The sequence below is a fragment of the Macaca fascicularis genome, chromosome 6 (genome assembly GCF_037993035.2).
Source record: "Macaca fascicularis isolate 582-1 chromosome 6, T2T-MFA8v1.1".
Classification (NCBI taxonomy): domain Eukaryota; kingdom Metazoa; phylum Chordata; class Mammalia; order Primates; family Cercopithecidae; genus Macaca; species Macaca fascicularis.
This window is the reverse complement of record NC_088380.1, coordinates 39495595-39517095: the sequence shown is the minus strand read 5'-3', so window position 1 is coordinate 39517095 and position 21501 is coordinate 39495595. Positions and strand designations below refer to the sequence as shown.

The window sequence follows — 21501 nt, the reverse complement described above, 5'->3', positions numbered from 1 at the left end:
TATCCAGTCTTGTGGGACAAGGTTCAAAAGAAGATGATATCTACCCTGGGCTTTGGAGCATGAGCAGGAGTGAGCCAGGTGAAAAAGGAGAGGGTGTGTTCATTCCCTGAAGACAGGGTGTGTTCATTCCCTGAAGACAGGGTGTGTTCATTCCCTGAAGACAGGGTGTGTTGCTCACTTTTGGTGGATTGTTTATTTTATTTTATTTTATTTTATTTTATTTTATTTTATTTTATTTTATTTTATTTTTTGAGACAGTCTTGCTGTTGTTGGCCTGGGCTGAAGTGCAATGCTGCAATCTTAGCTCACTGCAACCTCTGCCTCCTGGGTTCCAGCAATTCTCCTGCCTCAGCCTCCTGAGTAGCTGGAATTACAAGCATGCACCACCACCACACCCAGCTAATATTTGGATTTTTTAGTAGAGACAGGGTTTCACCATGCTGGCCAGGCTGCTCTCAAACTCCCGACCTCAGGTGACCCACCCTCGTGGGCCTCCCAAAGTGCTGGGATTACACGCATGAGCCACCTAGAGGTTGGCAGAGAGGAGAAGAAAAACAAATAATCCCAAATTCCAATTAGGCTTCCTTCATGGTCCAAGATTAACTGTCCCATGTTAGGTAAAGTCTTCCTCAACTCTTCTGCCCCCATGCAGAAGGAATTATATATTCCTGGGTATTTCCAGAGGCCTTTATTCGTACTTTGAGCTTAACACTCATCACAGTGTGTCATGGTTAGTTATACAGTGTCTATCTCTATAGTGGTTATAATACATGTTTGGTTGCAGCAAAAGAAACACAACATAACATTGATTTTTTAAAGTTAAATGTTTTTCCTCCTGTTCCCGTCTTTATAACCATCTAGCAAAATCCAGTGATGATGGGGTTGTCTCCTGTGTCGGGGGCCAGGTCCTTCTATCTTCTGGCTCCATCATGCCTAGAGTATTACCTTAGTCATCACTGGATCAGAAGAGCTCAGGCCCCCACAGCATTCCAGCCGGCTGGGAGGAGAAAGCTTGATGGGGCCCTCTTTTAGGGCACCACCAAGAAGCTACATAGATCCCTTCTGCATAGATCCCATTGACTAAAACTTAACCATATGGACAAATCTAATGGCAAGAGGGACTAGAAAAGGCCTTGTCCCGTGTAGCTGTGGGCCAGGTAAAAAGCCAGAGACTGCTTAGGATAGAATAAGCATCCTAAACTTTTGGCAAACTTCTTCTATCATTTAGGCCTGTCAAAAAAAGGACTAGATAGTAAACATTTCAGGCCATATACGATCTCAGCCATGTCATCATCATTGTTGTCATCATTGTCTTCTTTTGCTTCTTCTCCCTCTTCTTACAATTCTTAAAAAATGTAAATTCTTAGCCTGAGGTCTGTACAAAACATTCTACAGGCCAGATTTGGCACGTGGGCCATATTTTGCTGACCCCACTACTCTATAAGAAGGGAAAATCATACTGGGAGGAAAGTGACCATCTCTGGCATAACGTCTGTAAGATTATAAGCCATTGAGAGGAAAATCCTCGTCTTCTCCATCTTTCTAGTCTTGGGCAGTGCTTGACCCACACAGTAAGTGTTTGATGTTTATGAATGAATGAGTAGAAGGAAGGTGGGGGAGGTTAAGTGTTTGATGTTTATGAATGAATGAGTAGAAGGAAGGTGGGGGAGGTTAATTTCACAACCACAGTTTGTTAAAATCTCATTTAGTCCCAATGGTAGCCTCTGTTTTGGGGGGTTTCTTTTCTTTTCTTTTCTCTTTTTCTTTTCTTTTCCTTTTTCTCTTCTTTTTTTTTTCTTTTCTCTTTCTTTCTTTTTTTCTTCTTTCTTTCTTCTTTCTTTTTTTTTTCTGTCTTTCTTTCTTCTTCTTTTTTTCCCCCTTCAGACAGGATCTTGCTCTGTTACCCAGGCTGGAGTGCAATGGTACAACCATAGCTCACTGAAGCTTTGAACTCCTGTGCTCAAGCAACCTTCCCACTTCAGCCTCCCAAGTGTCTGGGGTTACAGGCATGCACCATCACACTTGGCTAATGTTTTTATAGTTTTGTAGAGACAGAGTCTCACCATGTTTTCAAGACTGGTCTTGAACTCCTGGTCTCAAGCAATCCTCTGCCTCAGCCTTCCAAAGTACTGGGATTAAGGCATGACCCACTGCACTCAGCCCCGATGGTAGTCTTTTCATGTGGATTATCATATAAATACTCCATTTCTTCCAGCCTGAAGAATAGTCTAACAGAGACCAGACAGAGTGAGTCTAGTGGGCTTTCCAGCACATGAGTGACCACCCTTCAGTTGATATGGTCAAGCACCCCACTTTACCTCCTGACCTCAGGTGCAGTTAGGTTCCAAATATTCCACATGCTCCGGTGGACCTTTCTAATTGTAAGCATCCCCCTATGGCCCCCACAGCAGGTGACACCTCTGGGTGTGTGGGAAGATTATGGGTCCAAAGAACTTACAGCTTCTTCCTCTTGAATAAATATGGTGGAAGGCAGGAGAACCTTGTTTTGGTTTTACCCTTTTAAATATCACATGCTTGGTGGGAATGTCAGCAGAAGTATCCAGGCTGAACAGGCACTTTTAAGTTCCTCTTTCTCCTCCTTCTTACTCAATATCCTGAGGGCATAATAGAACTTTTCTTGTCTAAGTTTGCCTGGTTGGGGGAGGGAGGTGTGGCTCACTCAACCACTGCCCTGAACAAAACCCTGCCAGGCATCAGAAAACTCCGCAGTTCTTGAGTTCCACATGCAGAGCAGATGCAACAGCAAAAAGTAAGTGGGTCCCAGACCCTGGCCCAGGAAGATCCACTAAAGGAGGCCATCCTTCCGCCTTATTCTGCAGGAGTCAGGTAACAGCTATGCCTAGGTTTCTTCTTTCAAATAAATGTGTAATTCTTTATAGCAGGAAAAAAAGCACCACTTCCAAATTCTGGCACACAGACTGTACTAGCCGAATAACTGAAAGAAATGCATGTTCTGTTGGAAAATAGCAAAAGAGATGAACATGAGACACTAAAACTCAGCCTCATTGTAGCCAAAAGGATGATAAGCAGATAAAAATGTGGCCAGGAATGCGTCTGTCACTTGCTGTTTCGTAACTGGATAAGGCCTCTCGTGTGTTCTTTTTGGAACCTCTGGTGCCACTAGTGTTGAACAATGTCTTGCAGTGAAACCAGAAACAAGGTTTTATTGCCAACAGAGCTGGGCACAGATGATTTATTTCATCCTGTTTTCTTTTTTTTTTTTTTTGAGACGGAGTCTCGCTCTGTCGCCCAGGCTGGAGTGCAGTGGCGCGATCTCGGCTCACTGCAAGCTCCGCCTCCCGGGTTCCCGCCATTCTCCTGCCTCAGCCTCCTGAGTAGCTGGGACTACAGGCGCCCGCCACCGCGCCCGGCTAATTTTTTGTATTTTTAGTAGAGACGGGGTTTCACTGTGGTCTCGATCTCCTGACCTTGTGATCCGCCCGCCTCGGCCTCCCAAAGTGCTGGGATTACAGGCTTGAGCCACCGCGCCCGGCCTCATCCTGTTTTCTAACAAACATGTGTCCATCCTTTTGATAAGAAAGAGTAACTTTCCATTTCCTCCAAACCTGGCAGGAGGTGGGAATTCGTGTGAGATTTCTACATAGACTAAAGAAAGGGACTATACTGCCATCAATTATGGAATCCTGGCAAACTGGATAAATGATGACAAACAGCTGCAAATCAGCCAAGGAGGCCTTTCAAAGCAACCAGCAACTCCAAATTTTCATCGGAGCCCTTGGCTCTCTTGTATACATTGCTGATTCTTCTGAAAAATTCACAAGGCCTTTCCCCCCTCTATTTAACTTGATTTGCCGTGAAGTAATTAATAGAAAATGGGCCTCTGACTCTGCTTTCTATTAGCTGTGTGACTTTGGGAGAGCCACTTAACCTCTCTGTGTCTCAGTTTTCTCATCTAAATATGGGGATGATAATAGAACTTATCTCATGAAGTTGTTGAGGGGAAAAAACTATATACACTTTTTGAATACTAATGTAAAATAATAGATTATTCATATCCACCATTTTAAATATTTTTGCATTAAATACAAATAATTCTGTGTGGAGAACAGACGGGTTTATCACAGGAAGAGTGAAGCTGTGGCTGTGGTTTTCTGCCCATGCTACGGGAATGCCAGCGGAGGTTTTAAGTAGAGCAAAACGTCCCCATGCAAGGTGAGACACACGCACTTCAAAGAGTCCAATGCCTTAAGAAATTAATCATAAGTGATAGGTGAGGGGGAGGAGGATAAGATTGCTCTTTACAATAAAACCACATATTTTATGATGTGCCATTAAAGGTGATCCTGAATATCAGAGGAGTTATGGTGCACTTAAGACACCCCATGGAAAAGTTGACCATCTGTTTCAAAAAGGAAAGGCTAAAATGGATTCCGTTTCCCTTGAGAAATTATTGTAAAGGTTGAAATCCACACTGCCTGATTGTCATGTCCATTATTTGTTTACTACCATTGGGCTTCAAATTCCCCCCAGCTTCTGCTGTAGTCCAGAGGCTTGGAAGCTCGCTGCAGCTGATTTCCCGGGCAATGCGACACCTTGCAAGTTACGGCCGCTTCATAGAGCAATCACACTGACATCTAGTGGTTCAAAGAGTAAGTGCAGGCGGTGGCTTTGAAGCTTTTACCAGCCTCAACGTGCTTTTAAAACCACATTTTCCACCATGTATACAATATGTTCACAAGACAGAGAGGTCAGTGAAGTAGAAATGATATTTCACTTGTCTGAGGTGTTACTAGAGGCTGCCTCTAAAGGAACATTTCTAAAAACAAGAAAGCAAAGAGAGTGAACCATGGCCCGCTGGTAGGTTTGGGCTGAGGTTCCAGAGGTTGCGGTTAAGACTGTGACTCCAGAATCAAGATCCTGAGCTTGAAGGTGGTCTGTGCCACGCACCAGCGGCGGGCCTTGGGCGAGTTCCCAAATCGTTCCATGACTCAGTTTCTTTATTTGTCAAATGGGGATAACAGTAACGTCTCCATAGACCTGTTATGAGGTAATCCCTGAAAAGCTCTTAGCACAGCACCTGGCCAAGAAGGCAATCCGGGTTGCCCTCTCTTCTTGTGACTGTTTTTTAATAGCAAGTTGCTGTAGACGCTGGTACCCCACAGGTCAGACAGCATAGAGCAATGGAAAGCTCAGAGGATGAGCAAGGGAGAGACCCAGATTTTAGCCCAGCTGTGTGACCTTGGACAGATGTCTTACCCAACTTCTTTTTTGTAAAATGAAGGACTTGGTTCGCTGATGTTTAAGGATATTTTTCTTTCTCAAACACTGTGCTTCTAAACCTTACACAGGCTTCTAATTGAAATTGTTCTACCTTTAAGGCCCATTTGTCTCCTTTCTTTTTACCAAAGCCCAGGGCCAAGCATGTCCCAGGTATTTATTATATAGTTGCTGACTGATAAGAAGTGATTGCTGGAACGCTCTCTATTGGTCACTAGGAATAAACCAAGAATGTCTTTGGGCAGGATGAAAATCCAGTGGGAAGCTCTGGAAGTCAAGGAATATTCCCCCATCAGAAGCTGGTCTGGGGTTTCTCTGATGAATTTGGAAAGCTCAGTGGTTGTCTTGTTTTTCTACCTCTGCTAATCAGCCTCTCTAAACAGATAAGAAACCAGGAAAACTATTTAGCTATATAAATTCAATACATAACCTTGTTAATCATGTTGCTGAGGCCTGTGCCATGAGAGTTGGTCAGAGCAGTGGATGACTTTGCTTCTAAGTGCAGGTGAAATGCTACCAAACTCACCTGCTGTCTGTGACTAATCCCCAACTCAGTCTTTCCAAGTTAGGGATAATCCCAGCTGGGATGTCACCTCTAATATGGCAACAAATGGTGGTGCAGCAAAAAATGATCATGAAACAATCTTTTCTCCCTTCCTCCTAAACTTCACCCACATAGACTATTGGACATTTGTAGAAATCCAACACAAACACAGGGAGGGGAACAACACACACTGGGGCATGTTGCGGGGCAGGGGGAGGGAGAGCATCACCATGAATCGCTAGTGCATGTGGGGTCTAATACCTAGGTGATGGGTTGAGGGATGCAGCAAGCCACTATGGCACGCATTTATCTGTATAACAAACCTGCACATCCTGCACATGTATCCCAGAAAGAACTTAAAATAAAATTTAAAAACAAACAAATAAACAGAAGAGTGAACAAAGGAGGGAGATGCGGGTAGAATTTTAACAATATGCATAACACTATTTTTATATTAGAGATTTCTAATATATGCTAATATAAATATACGCAATATTAAAAATCATATTATATACACACATGAAAAAAGGTAATTTGGGAGTTTTGTAAGGGTATGTATTATTTTCCTGTGGTTGCTCTAATAAAGTACCACAAACTAGGCAACTTACAACAACAGAAATCTATCCTCCCTCAGTTTTGGAGGCCAGAAGTCCAAACTCAAGCTGTGGGCAGAACCATGCTCCCTCTGAAGGCTCTAGAGGAGGATTCGTTTCTGGCCTCTTCCAGCTTCGGGTGGTTCCAGGGATTCTGTGGCTTGTGGCTGTATCACTAAAACCTCCACCTCTCTTATAAAATGGCCTTCTCCTCTTCTGCTGTCTTCTCTTCTTCCGTATCTTATAAGGACACTTGTCATTGGATGTAGGGCTACCTACATAACCCAGAATGATTCCGTTGAATGATCCTTAATTATACCTGCAAAGTCCTTTTTTCCAAATAAGGTCATATTCATAGGTTCTGATACGTGGGCGTATCTTTTTGGCATATAGATGGGCATAATTTATAGACAAGCAACCAGCATCTGCACTCCAATCCCATTCACTTGTGCTAAATCAGGGTACCCACTCCAAAAGGTGCCCCCATCCTTGCCACTGAATTTCTGCCACTCTTTTGGTAGTAATTGATCAAGAAAGATGTGAGGATAAGAGTAAGACAGATCCAGGATCCCACTCGTCTTTAATAATGTTTGCTTCTGAATACACCACAGGATGCCACACCCTCCCCCCCGCACCCCTGACTGACTGGGTTGGTGAGTCCCCCTAAAGATCCCTGAGAGGAGCACAGCAGGGTAGGTTGGGCCACACAGCAAGTGCTGCTTTAAAAAAACTTCCCCCAGGGTGATCCTACCACACAATGCCCTTCTCATTATTTCCCCATGTCATCGCAAAGAAAACCACTCAAAATACTTTTATTTACCCTATCAGTCAAAAACAAACAAACAAAAAAACAAAAACAAAAACAAAAACTAGTCAGAGTTGTGCTTATATTTCTCAAGTGGATTTTTTATTGTTTTATTCATATTAGATATTTGATACTGATCCACTGTTATATTTAATTTAAATTTATAATTCTTCAAACATTTTTTTAACATTCTTATTGAATTTTTAATTATGGTAAAATATATATAATATAAAATGTGCCATTTTAACCATTTTTAAGGGTAAAATGTGGCATTACATACATTCACATTGTGTGCAAACATTGCTACTATCGATTTCAGGAACTTTTTCATCTTTCCCAACTGTAACTCTATATCCATTAAATATTAATTAACTGTTCCCTCCTCCCTCCAGCCCCTAGCAACCACCATTCTACTTTCTGCCTTTATGAATTTGACTACTCTAGGTACCTCACATAAGTGAAATCACACAATAATTTTTTTTTTTTTTTTTTGACACAGAGTCTTGCTCTGTTGCCCAGGCTGGAGTGCAGTGGTGCGATCTTGGCTTACTGCAACCTCCACCTCCCCTGGGTTCAGGTGATTATCCTGCCTCAGCTTCCCAAGTAACCTGGGATTACAGGTTTGCACCACCATGCCTGGCTAATTTTTGTGTTTTTAGTAGAGACAGGGTTTCAACATGTTGGCCAGGCTGGTCTCAAACTCCTGGCCTCAAGTGATCCACCCGCCTTGGCCTCCCAAAGTGCTGGGATTACAGGCATGAGCTATGGCACCCAGCCGATACTTGTTGTTTTATGACTGGCTTATTTCACTTAGCGTAATGTCTTCAAGGTTTCTCCATGTTACAGCATATGTCAGAATTTCCTTCCTCTTTCAAACTGAATAACATTCCATTGTATTATAAACCTCATTTTGTTTATCCCTCTATCTGTCAACAGACACTTGGTTTGTTTCCACCTTTTGGCATTGTAAATTATGCTACTATAAACATGGGATCTACCCATATCTGCTCAAGTCCCTGCTTTCAGCTCTTTTGGGTGTACACCAGAAGTGGAATTGTTGGATCATATGGTAATTCTATGCTTAATTTTTTAAAGAACCACCATACTGTTTTCTACAGCAGCTGTACCATTTTACGTTCCCACCAGCAGTGCACAAGTGTTCAATTTCCCCAAATCCTGTCCAACACTTATTATTTTCTGCTTTTTTTTTTAAATTATAGCCATTCAAATGGATATGAAGTAGTATCTTATTTTGGTTTAAATTTTTAACTAAAAGAAAAATTTATCTAGAAATTATAGATGACTCTCTCTGTGGTACTTTGTTTTGAAAACCATTTAGTATTTAGAAAAGCATAACACAGGAAAGGGTTTTGGTGTGTTTCATTTTTTTTTGTTGTTCTTTGAACTAACCAAAGATGTTAACACTTTTTTCACTTTTTCATTCAGACAGAAGTTATTATATATAAATGCATTGTTATCAATCTGATTTTTGCCATGGGACTTCCCAAATTATAACTTCTTTCTCCTGTAGTATCTGTTTACACCCTTCTTCAACCACCCCTAGTAATAAGTTTGAGGCTGCAGCCAAATGAACAATAAGCACCATCTCAGGCAGACAATGAATGAACCAGAATGGTGTCCTGAGCCCCTAAGCCAGTTAGATGGTTCACGTAACCAACTCTAAGGGGCAGCTGTTTGGAGCCAGGGTTGGGCTGAAAAAGCCCTAATATAGTCATCTATCTAAATACCTCACCCCTACACCAACACACATATGCACAAACTAAACGTTTTTAAAACAAACGGAATTGTTTGTCGTCTCTTAGTTGTTTCCCCTTTTCACATTGGCCACGATGTTGTAAAGTCAATCAAGATGTTTTGGCCTTGAGCCCTGTAAACTCCGTGTCTTGCTCTGTTTCCTTGCTCATCTCAGATCTGCCAGGATCACAACCGTAAGTAGGACAAATGTTATCACATCCCTTGCAATGACGAGGGATTCTTGGGCAGGAGGTCAATGGCTAGAGTTAGGTGGAAAACATTTTGGATTAGAATCAGAAACTGCCAAAAAGTTTTGTGTGTGAGCTGAGAACTTAAACTAGTAACTACATGAGAAAGACAATGAAGGTCATGCTTCCTATGGCATATAGGGTGAGCACAGAATTTGGAATCAGAACCTGGGTTTGGTTCTCATCCTACCACCTGCTAAAGCTTAAGTGATTCAGTTTATGGTTGGGTTGTATATTAATAACACTAAGAACTAACTGGGCTTTGGGAGGATCAAATGAGGTATTATATGTGAAATTTTCTTTTAAAATGTGATTATTAGTTTAATAATGAAATTAGGAATGGGTATAAACTACTAAACTCAAGAATTTTTTTATAATTATATGAGTATATATAGAGGTGGGGTTTTTTTTTGGCAGGGGGGGTGTAAAGGCGATTTGTTCACCAAGAAAAGTGTTTTTAGTAAAGCATAGATGTTAATCTAGATTGTGGCAAGGTGCCACACAATAGATTTAGCACATAAGCAAGGAGTCTCTAGAACACACAGAAGAAAATGAATGAATCCATGAATGAATGGACAAGTGAGAGCCCAGAGCAGCTGAAGCCATGAAATGCTTTGGAAAGAGAAGCGTGCCTGGAAAAGGAGAGTGGCTGGGTCCTAAGAGCAGGATGAACACCATGGAAAGCTTGAAATTGAAAACATCACAATTTTAATGAGAAAAAGTGCAACCCAAAGTGAAGAGCACCATGATAACAAAGGTGAGAAAAGATGCTCATCTCATGGCAGAGTCTTGTTACTGCGCAGTTATCAGAAACAGTGAGCTAAGAGGTGTGAAGTGCTTATATTATTTAATCCCGATTACTAAACACTGAATGCATTTTCTTCAAAGCTCAAAAGGAGACAAAATGGAATGGGAACAAGGGGGAGGGTTGGGGGGAGGAAGGATACCCCGCATTGTCATAGTCCATAGAGTGAGGTTTCAAAATATTATCTCTTTCTCTTTTTGGAATCTTCCGTGCCTTTCCATTTCTAATGTATAGCTTTTACTTTCCTCAGATCAAACTCTGGATCTCTCATTGACTGAAAGCTGCCACCTACCTTTTTTTTTTTTTTTTTTTTTTGAGACAAAGTCATGCTCTGTCACCCAGGCTAGAGTACAGTGGTGCATTCATGGCTCACTGCAGCACTGACCTCCTGGGCTCAAGCAGTCCTCCCATCCCAGCCTCCAGAGTAGCTAGGACTACAGGTACTCACCACTGTGCCTGGCTAATATTGCATATTCTTTTTGAGAAATGAGCTCTTGTTTTGTTGCCCAGGCTAGCCTCAAACTCCTGGCCTCAAGCAATCCTCCTGCCTGAGCCTCCCCGAATGCTGGGATTACAGGCTTGAGCCACCCACTGTGCCCAGCTGCTGCCACCTGTCTTGGTTAACTCGTTGAGTTCTGCCTCTTCTTAGCAGTTTTCACACAGATCTTTTCACATTCTGGGAAGGAAGTCTCTAGAAAACCCCACAGACAGCCTCATTCCTCCACCCCCACTTCACTCCATGTAGACAATAAACTTTCAGTTTCTAACATCATGTTGAGTGTAGAAAAGAAATTGAGCGCCCAGGAGCGTGTGTCTGTGTGTGTCTGTGTTTTTGCATTTGTTAGGAGTGACACGACAGCTGAGGAAAAAAAGGAAGCATAACATTTCTATTTTTCCCTTGTCAAAAGTATCTTTCCCAGACAACAAGGATTTTTATTTCAGACTTCAAATGTCCTTAGCAAAACAAAGTTTTTATTGGGGTATATATGAAAATTGAACAACCATAAGAAATAGTAGTTGAAATTTAGGTCTCTCTTTGAGGTTGGAGGAACAGAAAAAAATGAAAGAACTTATATTGTATTATGAAGTGTACATTAACTGTTAGCCTAAGAATCAAATAAGCCACTAATAAGATATCTATGAAAACATTTTTCAATTATCTCTAAGTTCGTTAGTCAAAATATAAATTCCTGAAAAATTATTTTCTAATTTGGTATTTTCAGCTCATGCAGGCTGAGTGAATTATCCTAAACAAATGTAAGTTAAATTTGCTATAAAAATTATAAAATAGAATAAGAAAAATAAGTGGTTTTAGGACCATTTGTTGTTCTATACTATCTACATCTCAACTATGTATTCTCTACATCCTATTGCCATTCTATCCACATCAAGAACTCAAAAACATATAGCAATACAAACCTCAGAAACACCTAGAAAGTCATATATATTCATATGTATTATTTGTATTAGAGACAGGGTCTCGCCATGTTGCTCAGGCTGAACTCAAGCCCCTGGGCTCAAACGGTCTTCCCACTCAGCCTCCTGAATAGCTAGGACCACAGACATGCACTATCATGCCTGACTAGAAAGTCATATTTAACTTCCTTATCCATTTATGTTTAAGCCCTCAGAGGCCATGGCAAAGTCAAAACTATTTGTACAGGAGCTATTTTGTAGGATAACCAGGAAGAGAATGTTCAAGGTTCAAATTTGTAGATCGATGATGATTCTCAAACTCCTGATTCTAAAAACAGGGGGTACACAAAAATCCAACCGATGTATATGTCTTATAGAGTATACAAGGCACCAGCATTTGGGAGGTGGACCATCACCATCAAAACTTTACTACCTGCTAGGCTATCTTGCTTCTTCTGCTCTAATTCACTCTGGAAGAGAGAACACAGTAGAAACAGGAGAAGGGTCCGGATCGTCAGTACTCGGAATAACACCAGACCAGGAGATGATGCATACGGACATCTGCGGAGGTTCTCTGCCAAGGTCTGAGGGGACCTGGCGGGGCACACACACCACCCAGAAAGTCCCCATTTAAGTCAGGTGTTTCTTTCCACACGACACCTCACAATGCAAGACAGGGCATCGCTGATTGCTGGGGTTGTGGCAGTTCCATCTCCACCTTCACAAGCTACAGAAAAACATACAGGGGTTGTCACAATCAATGCTACCACCGGTGCTTCCGCCACCAGCTCCTCCTACCCATGCCCTCGCCCAGAGCCTGCAGCAGAGGGCTCCTGCCCCAAGAACTTAATTTGCGGCGAGAGTCAAGTTCCCACATCCTGTTGAAGAGGGGCCTGGTGCTCTCTCCAGCCTCAGAGGCTCAGCCCACTGGAATCCACCACAGCTCATTTGTAATGAAATAGATATTCTATTAGCAAGTGCTTAAATCGCAACTACAGGTCAACAAAGGAGCTAAGAAAATCATCTCCTCCACTCCCATCTGTATGACCAAGCAAGGTGAAATTTAAGTAAACTCAGTCCATCAGCCAGTATGTTCAATGCATATTATGGAAAGAGATGTGCCAGGTTCAGGGATGTGTGTGTTTGTTTGCCAGGGAGGGAACTGCTGTTGAGCAGGAAAAATAAAACAAGGTTCCTGCTTTTACATCTCCTTGGGGAAACAGCACATATGTAAATTATAATTCATTAAGAATCTAAATAGGCCGGGTACAGTAGCTTGTGCCTGTAATCCCAGCACTTTGGGAAGCTGAGGCAGGTGGATCACCTGAGGTCAGGAGTTCAAAACCAGCCTGGTCAACATGGTGATACCCCGTCTCTACTAAAAATACAAAAATTAGTGGGCGTGGTGGTGCATGCCTGTAGTCCCAGCTGCTCGGAGGCTGAGGCCCGAGAATCGCTTGAACCCAGGAGGCAGAGGTTGCAGTGAGCCAAGATCGCGCTACTGCATTTCAGCCTGGATGATAGAGGAAGGCTCCGTCTCAAAAAAAGAAAAAACGTATTTAAACAGTGTTAATGGGGATAGAAGAGATCCCTGCGGTTCTATTATCTGTAGTGGAACTTGTTATCCACCATGCCTGTGAAGGGTCTTGTCAGGAGTACTGTATTTTCAGCCAGCAACCATTAACTCTTAAGTTGGGGTAGTTTTTTTAATGTAATTTATAGTAGTAAAGAGTTTTATGAAAGTTTATTTTCAGATTAAAACCATTCCCTTTTCCAGGTTTCCTGGGTACAAAGACTGTGTGTGTGCGCGCGTGTGCATTGTGTGTGTGTTGTGTGTGATGAGAAGGGATGGAGGGCTTGGTCATGGGGGACATATGTATTATTTTCTTTAATCTAGGCAATGCAAACCAGTAATGCAGAATCCTATTGCTGTATAAAAATTTGAATTGCTTGAATCTATTACAAATTTTTGCCAGTGTGCTTCCTGCCTCAAGGATAGTAAGTTTCTCCAGCTTAGGGGAGAACATTCTGTCTCTTTTTGTTACACTTTTTTGTTACACATTCAATCTTTTTGTTACACCTCCTGGTCAGACCTTGGCAGAGCAGGTCCTAAGTTTGAGTAACAAAAGGCATCAGCCCCACAGAAGCTGGGTCTCCAACCAGAGCACCATCTTCATCTGCCCTGGCTACAACCTCCAAAGCCTTAGGCAGGACGAGGGCTGGCTTCCTGGAACCTTTTCTCCTGTACTCATGAGCCCCCTCACAGCCTCTTGTTGCCCTCTGATATCACTGTACTGGGGTCCTATTACGGGTAAGGATGGCAGTGGTAGGAACAAATTTTGTTCCATAAGAAGAACCAGCAGTTGAAACCGAGTAAGTCATGGGTAACAAACGATTTTATCTCAATATAAGAATAAAGAAACTCCACATATGGTAAAAATTTATCAAAGATTTTTTGAAAAACCAATTTGGGTAAACTATTTTATTCATTTACTGCCTCCCTCATGATTAGAAGCATTACATACAATCAAATGAAGTCATTTTATTCCTTTTTTATGGGCTTTATACAGGGAAGAGTAACAGCAGCCACAGCAGAGATTAATTCTCCTCTTGCTTTAATTGCAAAAGTGACACAAACATATCTTAAGGAGGTAAAATCTGACTTTGAAGTCATTTTAAATTCATTAGTTACCCATGATTTATGGAAGTTTCATTTCTTTTGTATTTTAAAGAATATCCTAAAGATGAGACTTTCCAAGGTGGGCAACTTTAAAAACCATTGCTAGTAGTGGCTCATTTAGTTTCTATACAGTTATTTGTAGGTGTTAGAGTGTAGTCTATGGAAAAAAAAATTAAAATCTGACTTCCTGGTAAGTTAATTTCAGTAGTTCAAGAGCAATAGAATTAGCTCAGGGTTTCTCAACTTTGGCACTATCCACGTTTTGAACTGATAATTCTTTCTTGTGGGAGACTCTCCTATAGGACAGATGTGCAGCATCCCTGGCCTCTATCCAACCCCTTCCCTGGCTGGTCATTTTAGTCAAAAATGCTTCTAGACATTGAAAAACCTCCCCCAGCGGGGGGGGGGGGGGAATTCCCACTAGCACAGGTTAAGAACCACTAGATTAGCACAATATCCAAGAAATATTTAAAACCATGAGTAATATAACAATAAAACTAAAACAAAACAAAATCCTGTTCCCAATAATAGAGATAAAATATTTTTAGTTTTCCACATGTAACTATGTAAGTGACTGACTACAAAAGGGAAATTTTCTTTCTAGGAACAGAAAAGATGGGATGTCTATCCTTCGTGCCGTCTCAGCCTTTAACTGTTTACTAGGTTCATTACTTTTATGCAGATTGCTAAAACTGAAAAAGATTTTCTGAAAACTGGGCTTTTTAACTGGAAATCTGGAGGATGTAACAAAAGCATTTTTGTTAACAGACATTTTCCCAAGGTCTGTGGCAAATGTAAAAGTTTATACCATTGAAGATAGTGAGGAAGGGCAAAATATATGGGGGCTAAAGGAAATTAATTTCCATGAAGAGATTTTCTACTATTAAATCTGTGTTTGTGAGCTATATTGGTGAGTCATCTGGACTAAGCATTATATGGATACATAGCAGGTAGAAATAATAACAAATTGCTTCAAATGGCTTTGAAAAGAAATTGCAAATGAAATTTTTGTTTTACTAAAACATTATAAACTGTGATGTCTTCCAGGTTGTGAAATACCTCCTCTGATTAATAAGTAGAAGCCCAATCTTGATATCATTAAGTTAAAAAGATTCTGCAAATAACATGCACCGATATGGTCCAACTGGCAAGGGAAAAAAGTAGAGCTAATATTGAAACTATTTAACAACTGGAATTGGCATAGGTACAAACAATCAGAAATGGTTGCTGATCATACATCCACCTGTACTGGTGTATATATATCTACTGAATATCAGTCCTAGAAAAAGACAAGGTGCAGAGTAGATGTTTCCATCTGTGTGAAAAGTGGGAGAAGGAAGGATGTAAGTGTGTGAATATGTGTGTGTTTATGTTTACATATGCATCGGTTAGCAGCATACATGGGAAACTGGTGACAGTGATTGCCTCTAGAGAGAACCAGGGAAGATCATCATGTAGTTTATTATTTAAGGAAGATCAGCTTGAGACTAAAACGTAACACTGCTAGTCATTATTCCAGAACAACAGGTATGAACTCATACTGTACTGGTAAATGAGGGCATCAGCCTAACTGGGGAACTAACTTAAGGAGTTGTAGAAGGCTTACTTTTCACTCTATCACACACAACAATATATTACCCCTACCCTTTTTTAAGTAAAAATAAAAGTACTAGAGAATTGAATAGATATTCAATCCACAATGAAATCAGAATGAGAGAATATCCATTTTAAAAATCATTTTTGCTTTTTCTATCATTATGATTAAAGAAAAAATCTACCTATTATTGTTACGATTAAGGATGAGTCTGGGTGTTGAACACTTTATCTACTAAACTTATTAACAGTGATCGTGATTAAACAATCTCTAAAGCTAAGAAGCCAATATTAGTGATTAGATAGTTGCAGAGTACAGGCTACTGATTTGCCAGACATATTAGTGACTAAGGGACTCTAAGATGTCCTGCATAGGAATTTGTTGCTCTTTCTTTCCCTGTCTTTCAACATCCAGTGACAAGTCTCACAGTGTAGGTAAACCAAACTTAAATATTGTAACTCTATTATGTTATTCAGGAGTACATTAGTTTTAGCTATTTTAATTTAAAATTGGGACATAACATTAATGATTGCAACTTCAGAATTTGGTCACCTAGAGAAAATAATGTTTTGTGACTAGCGAATTAGAAAAACAGAGATAGCAGGTAATTATTACATATATATTACAGGCAGTTCTTATCTAAGAACTTTACATGCCTTTACCCATTTAATCCTTATTTTAAAAGAAAAACCCTGTGAGCTATAGGTACTGTTATTATTCTCATTTTAAAGATGTAGAAAACTGAGCCTCACAGAGGATAAGTACCATGCTAGATCACGTGGTTAGTAAAGTGGCAAAGTCAAGGTTTGAACTCAAGTCATAACCCTAGAGCCTGTGCTATTAACTTTGACATTGCACTGCCTCCTGGGTCTGGGTTGGCAGCTGAAAGACTTACGTTCCAATCTAAATCTACCACATTGAGTTTGATAATGGGTCAGGGTATTTAATGGGTTTTCCCCCCATGAAATCCAAGGCATAAAGTAGCCACGTAAGTAGGATACCACTTAAAACTCTTGCTTTCCATTTCCTCGTTGATGCAGAAAGAGAAAGTACTAGAGAATGTCTAACATTTCACTTGATTTATAAAAATCAGAAATCCTCCAGTGTGCCAGGTACTCTTTAAAGTGCTTTACATATAGGAAATTGTTTACTTTTCCTAACAGTCCTACAGGTGCACATTATTATTCCCATTAGGGAGGTGAGAAAACTAAGCCCAAAGAATTTTGATGTCTTTTGTCCAAGGTTAAATAGCCAGTAAGAATCAAACCCAGGCCACCTGGTTCCTAAGTCCGTGCTCTTAGTCACTCAGCTATGCAGCCTCCTGTTATAAATCTGGAATATACATTATATGATATGGAATTATGTCTAGAATAAAAGACATCTTCCACAGAGACAGACTTCCTTCATTAGGGGGCAAATTTCTGTTCTTGGTACTGCCATAATTATGCCCTTTGTACTGACGTTTGGGGTCCTCTGCAACTCTGATCTCCCTGAGGGTTCAGGGAAGAACCCATTCTCTCCTACTCGCTCCCCCAGCACCCAAATTCTCCCTTGTTCTGCTGTCTTCCTACCTCTTGCCTTTGGGAATTATTTGAGGATTTGAGGAAGTCAGGGGTGGTAGGAAAGTGGCAAAGGGAGGAAAGGTAGAAAACAAGCAGTTTCCAACAACTCAGATAAGGGAGATAAATTAAAGGTACAAAATTCAAGCTGGAAATTGCTGCTCTTGTTAGCTTTTCTGCTCCTGCTTAAAACCCTAGCCTTCCACCCTGCAAACACACATGCCCTACAGTTTGGTATGGAGAGAAACTCTTGCTGAGGGCACCATTTCTTGTAAAATCACTATGCACAGTGTTCATCTGAGTGCCTGCCTTCATTCCCCAAGCATATATTAGAATCCTGACGGAGCCAGGCCCTGGGCTAGGTGATGCCTGGATACAAAAAGAAATGAGGCAGTTTCTGGACTTTGGAGACCCAGATACAACTGAGTTTGCTTGCCTGTGCTCACAGTTCCTAGAACTGTTAGGTAGCATATTCAAAACCTTGAGTACACTACTTAACAGTTCTAATAATAATTTCCATATATTGAACTCATATTGTATACCAGAGAGGCATTTTACAAATTCCGTGTTTAAAGCACATGACAATTCTGGCTAGGATTTAAACCCAGTTCTCATGCTTTTGCCATGCCATCCTCCTGCAGTTCCAGCCTCATTTTCCTTTCTTGTGAAATGGGGTTAAATAACGTCATTCTTTTAGAACTACTGTAAGAATAAGATGGGACGATATAGAACTAAGCACATGCATTTACCCCCCACTAAATGGTAGTTCTCATCACTCTAACAGGAAATAACATAGGGGCTTGTAGAAGCACCTGAAGTGTACATGAGTCAGGAGGTGGGAGTAGCCTTCCCAACCGGAGGGATCTGGTTTTGCACCTTGAAAGAGAAAATGTGCCTGGGTACGGGGCAATGAAAGGTGAGGGATAAGTAGGAAAACATGTTATGGGTGAATTTTAAAGCATGAAAAGGGAAATTGTTATGGCCACATTGGTTAACTTCCGTGAATTTTTTAAAGTCTCCAATCTTCAAATATTTCTAAAAGAACTAAAAATTTAAACTCTTTGCTTTCAAGACAAAGAGCAAACACACCATTAATTTTCCCAGGTAAAATGGGATTACATTCACAGAGAAAAGTGAATACCTATTATCTTTGCTATGTAATACCTTAATTCTAGACAAGCAGGGGAGACCCAGTAAAAGAACCTCTCAGAAAAAGGGATGACTGTGGAAAGAAAGGTCTGGAAATAAGATTGACAGCCCGTCCCTATTACCTCTTCCTTATCTTCCCCCTTGAGCCTCCAGAGCATGACCTCTAAACAGAACAATTCTGAAAGTGAGTACACTCACTTGCTAGTATGGACACAGGTGAATCATTAGTGCTAAATAATTACAAATTAGTAGAAGAAGTCATTTTATTACTTACTTATAAAAATGAGCAAGGTTTTCCCACCACATCTCCCTGTTAGCAAACAGAACTTAAATGTGGATAGAAGCAAAAAAAAAAAAAAGAAAAAAAGAAACTCTTGCAAACCATAGAGATGTATGTTAAACATGGCCATAATTTACAGAAGAACTTACTTACTTTCATTTTTTAAAGGTAGTTTCTACTTAAGAGTCTCAATTATAAAATATGGAAGAAATCCTTTTTTAGTCACTTCCATATTTTTTCAAGTGAAACTTTAAAAATAAATAATACCAAGTTAGAGTAAATCCAACAAGATATCTAGAGGAACAGTGGGAATAAAGAAAGGATTTGTTTCTTAAGCAAAAATAAGCAAGTCAGTCTGAGATAACCAAATGAAAAAGTATATGCACAACCATAGCCTTCCCCTTTCAAGAAACTCTCGCAATTTATTTTGCCAGAGAGGAAGAGAAATGTTACAATATCTTGCTAACCAATCAGCAACACTGCAGGCCTCAAACCAGGAAGCTCTTTAAGGTATAGTATTTTAAACTGTGCAAGTAAGACTTTTGTCTCTCAGCTAGTTTTTGTTCCCTATGTTTGTAGGATGCAAAGGCAGATGTAAAGTCCCTCATGGCGAAATTTAACACAGGGGGCAACCCGACAGAGGATGTCTCAGTCAATAGCCGACCCTTCAGAGTCACAGGGCCAAACTCATCTTCAGGAATACAAGCAAGAAAGAACTTATTCAACAACCAAGGAAATGCCAGCCCTCCTGCAGGACCCAGCAGTGTACCTAAGTTTGGGTCCCCAAAGCCACCTGTGGCAGTCAAACCTTCTTCTGAGGAAAAGCCTGACAAGGAACCCAAGCCCCCGTTTCTAAAGCCCACTGGAGCGGGCCAAAGATTCGGAACACCAGCCAACTTGACCACCAGAGACCCCGAGGCAAAAGTAGGATTTCCGAAACCTGTAGGCCCCAAGCCCATCAACTTGCCCAAAGAAGATTCCAAACCTGCGTTTCCCTGGCCTCCTGGAAACAAGCCATCTCTTCACAGTGTAAACCAAGACCATGACTTAAAGCCACTAGGCCCGAAATCTGGGCCTACTCCTCCAACCCTGGAAAATGAACAGAAGCAAGCATTCCCCAAATTGGCTGGTGTTAAAGGGAAATTTATGTCAGCATCACAAGATCTTGAATCCAAGCCCCTCTTCCCCAAACCTGCCTTTGGCCAGAAGCCACCCCTAAGTACTGAGAACTCCCACGAAGAAGAAAGCCCCGTGAAGAATGTGTCTCCATCAAAGGGGTCCCCAGCTCCCCTGGGAGTCAGGTCCAAAAGCGGCCCTTTAAAACCAGCAAGGGAAGACCCAGAAAATAAAGACCATGCAGGGGAGATTTCAAGTTCACCCTTTCCTGGAGTGGTTTTGAAACCTGTTGCGAGCAGGGGAGGCCCAGGCCTCTCCAAAAATGGTGAAGAAAAAAAGGAAGATAGGAAGATAGACGCTGCTAAGAACACCTTCCAGGGCAAAACGAATCAGGAAGACTCGGCCTCAGGGGCTCCTCCTTCCAGGTTCCCTAAGGCCCCTTCTAAGCTGAGAGTCGAGGGGCCATGGAGCCAAAGTCAGGAAAAGGAAAAGGGAGACAAGAATTCAGCCACCCCAAAGCAGAAGCCATTGCCTCCATTGTTTACCTTGGGTCCACCTCCACCAAAACCCAACAGACCACCACATGTTGACCTGACGAAATTCCTCAAAACCTCTTCTGGAAACAGTGAGTTCTTTTCTCCTTTGCTATTCAGTATGGTTTACTCCAAGGCAGAGAATGTTTTAGCTTCTGGGGAAAGTTTCGTAAGGAGGAATGATTCTGTATCTGGTACTCATATGTGGTGTATAATGAATTTTCTTTGTCTTGTTTTTTTCTTTCATGTGGGAGGCCTGGGAAAGTAGGAAGTCTTCATTCTGTGAGAAAATGCCTTGGTCAGCTGGGGTTTTGTTGGGGGAAGGGAGAGGCAATGCATCCACTTCATTGATACGTGGCTTTGCTTAATGATAACCATTGCATTTACTTCCTTTGTTGGGTTTCATTTCTGTTGAATGAGACTGAGGTATGTTACCCCATCAACGCAGAGGAGTTAGACAGAAAATGAGCTATCCTCTAGGTCAGTGGTTCCCAAAGGGAGCAATTTTGTCCCCCAGGGGACATTTGGCAATGTATGGAGGCATTTTTGATTGCCACAACTGGAGGGTGCTACTGGCCTCTAGTGAGTAGAAGCTAGGGATGCTGTTGAAGATCCTACAATGCCCAGCACAGGCCCACAACAAAGAACTATTCAGGCCATAATGTCAATAGTGCAGATCTGACAAGCCCTCCTTTAAGTGACTGCAAATATCCACACAATTCATCATGTTTTCTGAGCCCAGTATTCAAATGAGAAAGGAACAGGACTCATGAAATTCACATTTTAGCTATTTTCTATTTCTCAGTATAAAGTTTTCTGAACTTTTCTGATTCATAAAGTAATATATAGTTAGGAAAATGAGCCAGACAAAGGAGTACTTTCCTTTCCTTTCAGGTAAGTAGTTTAAATTTCTACCAGAGATGTCACTGCAATTCTCTGGGATGTGGTACTGAGTGACTGCATGACAGAAGCTCACACATGCCTGCGATGATTAATATTTTAGGTAAATGATGTGCAATTGTTGTTTATTGTGAGGGGGGAAAAAGGTGCCTACAAGTGACCACACTACTCTTAGTCACATCTTTCTCCTTACAAAAGTATGGTCTCGTTAAAGCGGTTCTAAGCCTAAAGGTCATTTTTAGTTTTTGCACTGTAGAAACATCTT

General features: G+C 41.2%; 1 protein-coding gene across 10 annotated transcripts in view; it reads left to right on the top strand.

Moving 5' to 3' along the window:
* FYB1 (FYN binding protein 1) overlaps positions 1-21501 on the top strand; it is a 165859-nt gene that overhangs the window by 44277 nt on the left and 100081 nt on the right. For 4 of the 10 annotated variants that reach the window (XR_012413620.1, XR_012413621.1, XM_073993345.1 and 1 more), the window contains exon 1: positions 19278-20428. Coding sequence is in view for 7 of the 10 variants with exons in the window: in XM_073993345.1 (XP_073849446.1) it covers positions 19294-20428 (1135 nt within the window). In the remaining 3 variants the exon portion in view is untranslated. Of the gene's footprint in view, positions 1-2726; positions 2848-19231; positions 20429-21501 lie in introns of those variants that run through there. The other 6 variants (XM_005556776.5, XM_005556777.5, XM_045393658.3 and 3 more) reach the window with 4 other exon arrangements.